The sequence below is a fragment of the Mercurialis annua genome, linkage group LG1-X (assembly GCF_937616625.2).
Source record: "Mercurialis annua linkage group LG1-X, ddMerAnnu1.2, whole genome shotgun sequence".
Lineage (NCBI taxonomy): Eukaryota > Viridiplantae > Streptophyta > Magnoliopsida > Malpighiales > Euphorbiaceae > Mercurialis > Mercurialis annua.
In genome coordinates this window covers 62,867,546-62,879,057 of record NC_065570.1, presented here as the reverse complement: position 1 = coordinate 62,879,057, position 11,512 = coordinate 62,867,546, and the positions used below count along the sequence as shown (strand labels likewise).

General features: G+C 32.1%; 1 protein-coding gene across 1 annotated transcript; it reads right to left on the bottom strand.

Moving 5' to 3' along the window:
* Positions 1–3,210: 3,210 nt before the first annotated feature.
* Positions 3,211–10,207, bottom strand: LOC126665548 (nucleobase-ascorbate transporter 12). Its single transcript, XM_050358372.2, has 10 exons — positions 9,435–10,207; positions 8,889–8,986; positions 8,615–8,785; positions 7,540–7,640; positions 6,846–6,981; positions 6,650–6,700; positions 5,926–6,213; positions 5,020–5,254; positions 4,077–4,363; positions 3,211–3,812 (listed from the first exon to the last, which is right to left on the bottom strand). The coding sequence occupies exons 1-10, from the start codon at positions 9,988–9,990 to the stop codon at positions 3,591–3,593; spliced, it is 2,145 nt and encodes a 714-aa protein (XP_050214329.1). The 5' UTR covers positions 9,991–10,207; the 3' UTR covers positions 3,211–3,590.
* Between the last annotated feature and the right edge of the window lie 1,305 nt (positions 10,208–11,512).

Genomic DNA, 11,512 nt, shown 5'->3' with positions numbered 1-11,512 from the left:
GGTAAATAATTGTCCACCATATGAATAGCTTCGCCTCCTCCATAAACAGATTGCCTGTAATAGTATATGATTTTCTTGAATGTGTAATATAATAATATTTTAATTTTAATAATATATATTAACATTTAATCTAAACTACTCGTGTATTTCTATGTATAATTATGTCTCGTTGCCATATTTGCCTTTCAGCAGTCCTCATTTGAGACCTAAATTTTAGTTAATATACACTTCGAAAGTTAGTTATCCATTGATGCAATTTGTTACATATTTCTATTTTAACAAAAACACCACAAACACAATTGATGAAGAAATTTTTTTATTCATCAAAAAAAATTGATGAAGTTCTAAATATTTATGAAGCTTGTCTCCTAAACATTTTATGAATGACGAAATCGGAAGGTAGAATGAACGGCCGCCTACATGCTGGTTCAGCTATTGATTATTTTCATATGATACTATTTACTTTCTCGAATTGTCTTATTAAAGAATACGTTATTTTTCAGTCATTGCTCGTCATTGACTCCTAAAGTTATTAAATAAACCGTGGGGATTTTATAATATTTCTAATAACTTCGTTCTCTAGTTCTATATCTATAAATGAATTGAATAATTAACACTCATATGTTAATAATCAATAATAGTGTATTTATATTACAAATATATTTATTCAGTGTAGAAAACAAATTATTTATTTGGAGTAGGTACGAGATGAGGGCTCCTAACAACAAATAGATGCACTTATAAAATAAATGGAGGAAAGTAACAAAATCTTAACTATATTCAATTTTTTAAAAAAGTTATAAATTTATCCTTACTTGACCAATACGCCGGAAATCTATCTAGTTTTCTAAATCGATTTAATTAAAAAAAATGGAATTTTTTTTGAAAAAATCAAAATAGTATTTTTTAGCATCACTAAGCCAAATTATAATCATTATGATAATCAATCAAAAACAAATCATTATGATAAGGATATTTAGTGGTCCTTGCCATATTAGATATGTAGTGATCCTTTAAGAATTGAAGGAGGGGGTAGGTAGCAACTATGGTGGATAACCAGTCTACAAGAACAAAGTTTCTGCTACTATATTACGAACACTATTCACATATTAATATACATTTTAGTTATCAACTATTTTAATTTCATTTTCATAATACATAAAAAAATTATTTAACTAATTTTAATATATTTAAATAGAGGAAAGTAACAAAAATAAAATTTATACTAATCTTAATTTATAGTTTTTCAAAAGTAATATATATAATATAAATAAAGATAAAATAGAAACAAATATAGTTAAAATGTATTGATGAATAAAAATGATATATAAATTAAAACAATTTTTTTTATCTAAAACGTCAATTTATAAGGAATGGAAGGAGTAATATTGGTCATCACTTGATGATATGGATTGGAGATGTTTTTGTTTGGTAGGTAGTACAGGAAAACCTTGTGATGATGCTTCCACCAAAACATAGCATTCAGTATGCGGAGATGATATTAATTATGATTATTGTAAAATAATTTATTATGTTTAGCATAGTTTAGAATTTGAATATGAATTTTTAATTTTGATAATTTAAAATATAAATTATTAAACTTTTTGTAATTTAAAACATCGAGCAACTTTTTAATAAAAAATGTTGATATAAATGTTAAGACTTAGTGTTTTAAAAATTGAACCGGTATATAAAAAATAAAATTTTGGATATGGTTTTATGATCGAACCGGTTGAACTGTCAGTTCAACCAGGTCAATCACCGTGTCAAGAGGTTTAATCTGATCCAGCCCAGTCAGACCGGGCAGCTAGCCTGTTTCCAGTAATCAGTTTAACCGATTGATCCGGTCTGATATTTTAATCACCGGCCGGAATACATATTATCATGTCTTCGTTCCAGCATCCACTCAACATTTATTTATTGGAAAATTGTTCGTTTTCGTATATTAAATTGTTAAAATTACAAAAGAAGTTAAAGTTCATGATATTTTTATAATTTACCCTATAAAATAATGAACCTTTCCTTCTAGTTGTGCGCGACAAATCGTATCTACCCAAAAACTCAAAATGATTGATTTAATTTAATTATTATAAATATTTAAATTTTTAGAAAATAAAGTAAATAGTATCTATTAATATAAATTTTCAAAAAACGTCATTAAATTCTAATGTGTGCAAGTAAATAAAAGAGAAAATTTTCTACGCTACATTTATTTTTGAACATTATATTATTTCTTATTATATTTACAACTTTTTTTTTTGCCCTTACTTTTCTAACCTTTTTTTTTTACGAAAAATACCTTCTTCTTATTTTAATTTCATAAATACCTTTTTTTTCACTTTTCAATGATTTGTTTTCTTTTTTTTTTATAGATTTTTATGGTATTTTTAAGTGTAATTATGGTGTATTATAGTGTATCTATTGTGTTTTTTTATAGTATAATTATGTTGTTTTTATAATGTAACAATATATATAGTGTATTTATGGTGTTTTTGTAGTGTTTTTATAGTGTATATCACAAAACACTGCAAATACGCTAGAAAAACATAAATACAGCAGAAAAACATCAAAGATACACTATAAATACACCATAAATACACCATAAATCAATTCATTTTTACAAAATCAGTAGCATCAAAATAAAAGAACAAATCTATGAAATAAAGACGAAATAATTATATGAATAATAGAAGAATTTTATAACCATAAAAATAATAGATCTATAACAATCTCTTTACAAAAAAATTAATTTATTACAAAAATCCTAAAAAATTATAAAATATCTAAAAACGACGTCGAGAAATCCATCGGAAGAAACACGGCGACAAAAAAATCATTGAAAGAATCGCGACGATGAGAAGAAATAATGTAATATCTATTTGAACTAAATTTTATTTTTAGTTTTAATATCTATTAGTCTTTTCTTTTTTTCGTTAAGATTTAAAAAAATAGAAGAAAATTGTATTTTAACAAAATTAAATATCTAACCTACCAGACAAACATTGACCCTATGGGAGTCCACAAATGAAAAAGAAACATGGAAATGCAGATTAAAGAAACATGGAATTCAATAGAGTAAATTATTACATTCATACTTTAAATTGATCATAGTATACAGAAAACCAATCATGATCAACAGTCTATATTAATACATTATAAGTACAATGGTGGTATTTTATAATCCTCCAATTAACAAAATACTCGAGCTAATTAAGAAAAGAAAAAAAATAAGTGCATCTCAAAAAATAAGCTGATGATACATAGAGAGAGCAAATATACAAGGGATGGAGAGAGGGATTCTTAACGATTTCTTAAGCGTAGGAATTTCAACGAACTCGAAAACTACATACATTGTTGATAATTTAGAATTACAACACAACAACATCCCGATGGATTCTCCGATCTACACAAATAACTCTTACCTCTATCGAAACCTATTCGGAAGAAGACCCGGTCCTCGTAAGAAAAATCAGTACATTCCGCTGCTATTTACCATTTTGACCTCAAGAGACTCAAATCTACATTCGAAAAACAGCACAATGGCCCCACTGTGAATATCTTCTCAGCAGTAACAAACCACTCCGCGTATCTCAAAGTCCGACCCACTTCACCCATCTGAAAAGCCGGCCTACTCTGAAGGGCAACTCGTAGTCTTTGGTGATAGCAGGCTCCCTCCTTGCTGCCTCTGATTCAGACCATACATATACTCCGCGTTCTTGCTGACTTCCAGGTACCGTGTTATCCAAGATAACAGCGACGAGAAATGCAATCACCATATGCAGCGATAGTAATGTGTTCATAAAGTAGTTCAACTGCAAAAAAAGAAATTATACGAAATTTGTTATGCAAGCAGTTCGGAAAAAAATTCTTACAAGCCAGGTCCATCAAAAAAACTGACCCAACCAGTCAAACGTTATAAATTTTACACATTTTTTTCTAATTTATTATTTTCTAACATTTGAGCCTAAAAATAAGAAGTGGGTGGTAAATAAGATATCAGTCTCCATTGTCACACGAGCAGTAATATGCAGTGGATATAAATACAGCAAAGGACAAGCAAATAACAAGACACTTACCCCTCCATTTTTGCTATTGAATGGTCCGTGAGAAGCTACAATATATGGCTGAAAATAACTGGGAACAGACAAGTTGCTATTCGGAGAGATGCCATATTGTTGAAAATATGCCGGCACTGAAAGTGAAAAAAATAAAGATAACCCAACTATGATGATATTACGAGAGCTTCCAGCCTCGCTATAACGTAGATTTGATAGTCCTAGTGCTGTAAGCATTGCCCACATAAAACATAGAAGAGCAGCAACCATCACTTCAGGAATTGAAGCGATAAACCCTCCAACTTTACCTGTGAATAACAAAAATATGATAACGTTGAAATACGGACTCAGAGTAATAGCAAATAATTAAAAAAAGAAAACTTGGATTTGCTGCATTGTAATTCATGTCCGTTGATATACTCAAATGTCCCGTAGTAAGAAATTAAACAGGAAAATATGAGGTTGGTTAAAAGAAAAACAATCAAACTGCCCAGTCCACTAACTGAGATTGCATTTGGGAGTGAGTGAAACATAAAAAAAAAAAAAAAGCATAAAGCAAAGAAGTAATAATTTGAAATGCCTAAAAAGGAATTTTAAAACAAAGATAGATATTCTACATTGTTACTAAAATTAGTTGGCAGTTATATTAATAACAATAGAGAGTAATAAACATAAACAAAATATCATCATAAATTGCCAATGCAGCCAAAAGAATCGTATCATATGTGACCATTACTGGACTCCAAATGAACTTCACAGAAATTTCCATGAAGTCATTACGAAGTCGACTTATTCTTAAAAATTCTCTTGAAACACAGAAAGAAACAACTCCATCATCATGGTTAATCAATCTATGTATGAGAGAATTTGCAGCTGCTACACTATAAAGAATATGCCGCAAAAGATACATCTTTAAACAACAATGGAAAAGATCAACTTTGAAAATTGAAAATTGATCACATACCTATAAGGGATAAGAGAATCAAGATGAATGCACCTATTTCAACTGCTCTACGGCTTCCCATTTTAGTCACAGCTATAGTATGAACATTTTCAGTGAGTGTTGAGGAGCCAGTTCCAGTACCCCAAAGACCAGCCAAGAGGCTAGAAAGTCCTTCAAGGCCTATCCCTCGGCTGAGAACACCTGGCGTTGGAGGCCTAGATGCCACCAACAATGATGATGCATGGTAGGACCCAACCTAATTTCAAACCCATAGAAATATTAAGCATGTATCATGCTAGCAACTTTAAGCTAAGAAATAATAAAATAAAATAATGAAGAGCGTGCATTTCTTTTGGCACCTTTTATGTTACACTCTTACACATAACAAATGAAACATAAAAAGCTAGAGATTGTGCTTTGTTTTTTATGTTGATATGACTATCAGTCTATCACAACTTAGATTGTTGCCGGGATTGGAAGGTCAAAACAACTATTGTCTAGTAATGAGAACATGAAAGAATTTGCATGCACTTGTAGGCAGTGCATATGATTTAATCACATAGACATCACTGATAGAGAATTTGAAGAAACAGAAAGAAAAAAAATCAAAGCAGAAAAATATTAACAAACGAGTAATATATAAATTCGTAATATTCATAAACAATTGACAAAGTGATAAATATAAAATTATGAGATTCGTAGTCAAGTTTTTATTCTTTTAAGTAATATTAATTCATAGATGCTCCTTAAATGAAGAAATGGTTAGATGAAGAAAATTCAGAAAAAAATAACCAAAATGTGTGATAGAATTTAAACTTTTATAGATATCATTAATTTTAGAAAAAGTCAATGTGTGGGAGGCAATGTAGAATATACATCTCCAGACTCCAAGAGAAGACTCGACATATCAATCAAAGAGAAACTAACCGAATCCACAGAAGCAATAATGGACACCACACACATTACAAGAGCCATTTTCCACTCGAAGACAGGAGTACCCCATTGTAAAGGATAAGGGAACCTGAACCATGGGGAATCTTTCAATGCATGAGAAGTATCAACCCGACAATACTTCATCCTGGAAACATGCTTTCTGCAGTGGTCAGATACAATATTTGATGCAGGAATATTTGCATCACACCCTTTGTAATTGTAGACTCCTGCTTCAGTAAGAAGGAACGCAGCTATCCATGTGATTGCTAGACCCAATGGCACCTGATTGAAAACAAGAGCAATAATAAGTTTTGGAAGGCACAACACATAACAAGCAACCAACAATTCTAAGAGCTTAAGCTTAAGCTATTAGAGATGCAACATACTGATGGTGTAAATTGGACAAGGGGACTTTTTTATATCAAAGAAAATTAAGCTCTGTATAAAATTTCACTAGGACTCCACCTGTAAGTCCATTTATTTGTTCCTCTTGGATTGAATATACATATTTTTGTTCATTTGTTGGGCCTACAAGTAAAAGTGGGTGTTAATTTTTTCAGTCCCACATTGATTGAGAAAAGAGGATCTAACATCATTCATAACTCTTTCCAATTAAAAGCTAAGGCATTCCAGTGTGAAACACCAAGAAGTAAAAAGTAATGCATCAACAAAAATAAAAACAAAATGATTGGACATGAATTTGTCAAAGTAAACTTACCGCATAAATAAGAAAAACCCGATGGCCTAAAACAGATATCTTTCTAAGATACTGCAAAAAAATTGCAAGAGTGTTTGAGATATTTTGGCTACCACATCATAATAATAACCATTAAACAATAACGATATTCTGAAAGAGACAAACAAAGGCTGGCATAAACATAATTGAACTTGAACTACGAGTCCACATAACTTACAAGAGAAAACAAAATAACCAGTAATATCTGCATCACGCCAATCTCAAGACAATGCCCGACTATTGGAAATCCATAGCTGTAAAATGAAAGTCCAACAGCAGCAATAGTTGGGGCAACGACTACTGGATTGATCAATCTGAAAAGGTAATATGTGAATCATGGATTTAATGGGCATATTTTGAGTAAGTCCTGAAATTCAGCAAATGAGAATTTTGCAACATTTTGCATAATTCCATCATAATGAGTTCGGCAAATACTTGACTGCAACATAAGATGTTAGCGGTACTGATAAGCACAAACAAACGCCTAAATCAGATTTCATAGGAAATAAATTTTCTGATTTCTCCAACAACATCTGACAGTTTAAAACCTGAACCTAGTCTTGCTCGACTATGTCAGCTGATCTTAGGCATGACATGTTAACTATAAGGTATACATAAAAACAGAGATCAACAAATGAGTCTGCCCAATGGAAAATATGAACAACATCAACAAGAATTAACAAACTGACTCACTTTTTTTAGATATTAACTTTGCAGAACAACTTTTGAATTGCCTTATGCTATCCACTGTATGGAAATTTGCGTATAATACAATAAAGCAATGCGAGAGCATGACGACACCCTATTATAAAGGATGAGTCATTCAAGTGAGAAATTTCAAACATACAGCACAATACATGCTACAATCATACCTCAATAATAATGACATTAATCCACTATATCCAAGTAATGCTTGGAATGCTGAAGCAACAATAATAGCCCCTTGTAACTTCTTCATAATATGTCTGAAATTCTGCCACAATAATTAATTGTCAGGAATCATGTTAACACTCGACAGTAACACGATAATCAAAGTTATAGAACCATCTTAAACTTCTCCAACATGCTTTATCATCTCACAATCTTAACTCGAAAAATAATGACACTCGACTCAATTAAGCTTGAATCCAAGTCAACTGGACTCAGCCACATGGATTCTTTATCCCACTCTAAACAATTTTGGGATACATCTTCAAAAACGATATAGAGAACAAGTCCATAGCAGTTGATAAGAGATCATGATTCTTCAATCCATAATCAAAGATTCAGGCTAACACTACTATATTTGAAGTCCCTATACCAGCTGGTTTTCTATCTTCCAATTTAATCATAATTCAGATACTTAATCTTTTGCGAAAAACTTGCAGCAAAATAATGCTTGATCACGACCAACTTCTAATCTCCCCATATGGTAAATAAACTCAAACGGACAATTGCAAAAAACCAGTAACAAATTTAATTAAAATCAAGAAAATAGGAGGTGTACTTGCAAAACTCACAGTTAAGATACAATTAAATATATACAAGATTTGTTTAATCAATTATGTGATTTCATGTAAACTAATTATAAAACTAGTGTATACTAGCTATCCTCTAGGGGCCCTAAATAGTAAGTTCAACGTTTTTAACATAGTGAAATCTAAGCCAAAGAACATAATCTAATGAGAAAGTAAACTACAGGATGATTGCACATTGAACATTCAAGTATCCAATTTCCATAATTAAAATGTTTCAAAATATATATAGATATATGTTAATATGTACTTCTATATTTTAATTCAGCCAAATGTAGATGTCTTTGTGCAATAGTATGTTGGCTATAGGAACTGTAATAGGCATGACATGACAGGATCTCCTTTGCAAACGCTAGCATGTGTCAAAGTCAAACAGAATAAGACAGCCACTTGTAGATTCAAATGAATGGAACGCTGAGGAAAAGGCACTTACATTTCCACTTAGTCCTTGGAACTCGGGGGAATTGATTATTACTAATGCTGGAGCAAGGAAAACAAATGATGGGCCTTGTATCAAAGGCAACCTTGAACCAAAAAATGTATGCAAAAGTGTTGTCACTCCCGAAACAAATAGCACAGTTGACACCACTATAGCAGTATCCTCCTACACAAACTAAATCAAATAAGATCCAGCTATTGGCAATACATGTTTCAAATATGATAAACATCTTCAAAGATATAGAGGAAAATAATCCATAAGTACTCACATAAGAGCCACCCATCGCAGGAACTATGACGAGTGGAATGAGAATCAGTGAACCTAACATCGAAAGGTAATGCTGGAAACCATATAGACCAATGGGAACTGAAAACATAAGCAACAGGTATAGACCAAATTAAAAGTATCCACAGAACCAATGTAGCACGAAATCTTTTATTTAACCATAAAAAATAATAACTTTATAAACTAGGTAGCATAGACATTTCATTCAATTAACGTTTCCGTTTCGAAAATTTGGCATTTCGGATACGAATCTTCATTTTTAACATGGAAAATCTTAAAATAACACTGTTTTTCAAGTGTCCTGTTTTACCGTGTCCATGTCTGTGCTCCCTAGTTTATAAATTATCATTGAACAACCCAATCTTGCTTGGCTCTGACACAACCAAATAACCACCTAAAGAATGGGGAGAACTCGAAACAAAACACAGAAAAGTCATATCTATTTTTTAAGGGAAAAAGACCCAGTTTTTATATACCAAAATATAACATATTAACAATTCAAAACAGTAGAATTTTTTTCCAAAATTACCAAGACCAGGAAAGTCTCTCAACTCATACTTCATATGAGAATGCCTTCCAACAAACCCATCATCATTAATGCTCTGTGGCAACACATCAGCCGTCTCCCCACTATTTCTCATTCCTCTTCTGCTACTACCATCCACGGAACCGGCTACGTCCGGAGCCTGCCCGTTGGCTCCATGGCCCGAATCCTTCTTCGGAGCCGCACTTCCACCTCCTCCATCAGAATCCTTTCTCCGCTTCACTGGCTGCTCCTTATTATTACTATTACCATCAGTGCCATTCACAGCCACAGGTGATGAAGTTCTCGTAGTAGTAGTAGTAGCTGTGGGATTAATTGGTTTAGCCCGACCCGATTCAATATCGGGTTGGTTAACGGGTTGCGGTTCTCTAGGCTTAGGAGCAAGTGAAATCTGTCCGGAATTACTAGCATTGCTCTCGCCGGAGAATTTGGGTCGAAACCCAGTTTTTTTAGCCCAAGAAGAAGGCGGCAACGGGGAGGATTCAGGCAGAGGTGGCCATGGGCCGGGTTTGGGTCGGGTTTTCGGATCAGAAGCAGACATTATGGTTTAAAAAAGCTGCATTAGAACAGGAAAATGGAAGTATAGATCTGAGAAAATGGTTAGGGTTTTGAGTTGAAAGTTTAGGGTTTTTGAAGTGATAAATAAAAAAGCTGTCTTTTTTAAGAGCGAGAGTGTGTGTCTGTGTGTTTTAGAGAGAGAAAGATTGACAACAGAGAGACAGCTCAAAGATAAAGAAAGAGTTTAGTGTGTAGTTGATTGTGGTGCAGACTAGAGCAGCTTAAACCGCGTTTATTATTTTTTATTTTTATTTTTATTTTTTTAAATTATTTATTATGCAATATTATACTTTGAACAGGATCAAGGAATTATATTAATCATAAAAGACATTATTAAAAGTAAATATAGTCTGTGAGAATTCAATATTAAATTTTGTGTAAATTAATAAATTAATTACTAACAACAAAATATTTGTATTGAACTTGTCATGATGTTTATTCAATTTTAAATTTAATTTATTTTTCATGATAATAGTTATAGTCTATGTTCTATAATTATTTAAGTTTTATTACTGAAAAGTGGAATTTCATATGCTCTAATTCTCCTGATCTCGTGGAGAGAGTTAAATTACTTCGGCAACACATAAAGTCTTGGAATACATAGGTTTTTGAGGATCGGAACAAGAAAATTCAGGAGCTCTTTAGGATGATTTTAGTTAAAGACATAATTGTTGATTCGTCTCCAATGTCGGAGGATGATATGGCCGAATATACAAACCTGAAGCTGATCTATGATGTGCTGAAAAGTGTGCGGAGTCTCTCTAGCTACAGAAATCAAGACTTCGATGGAATTCTAAAGGTGACAGAAACACAAAATTCTTTCACATCATGAATTCTTCTTACTATAAGAATAACCACATTTCTTCTCTGCTGGGGGATGGGTTATTTAGCTGGGACGGAAGGATAAACTTTGATATTTCTGGTCTCGCCTTTAATCAGATGTCGGAAACGCATAGTGAGTCTCTGATCAAGTCTTTTGACGAGACTGAAATCCTTAGCGCTATCTCTTCATGTGGGGTGAATAAATCTCCAGGCCCGGACGGCTTTAACTTCTATTTTTATCAGAGAGTTTGGCCAGTTATGAAGGATGTTATTGCTGATTTCTCCAGCAAGTTTCACAAGTTTAATACTTTGCCTAGAGGTACTAACTCTTCTTTTTTGATTCTGGTTTCAAAGGTAGTGAGATCCGCTAACATCAAGGATTGTTTATTTTAAATGAAATGAATATCATAATTATTGTTATTTTAAATCTAATTTAATTTTTTATTTTATTGAAAATATTTTTTTAATATATACTTTTTACATAATTTTAGAAAAAGAATCATCAATTAAAAATGGGTTAACTACATATAAAATTATGACTTTTGCACCAACTTTCAAAAATAGCATGACCTTTAAAACGTGTAGATTACAGACACTACCTTCCATTTATTTTTAAAAATGACATCGGCGATTTTTAGTGGCATTTTTTCTGATGTGGCATGACACGTGGCATCTTCATAGGG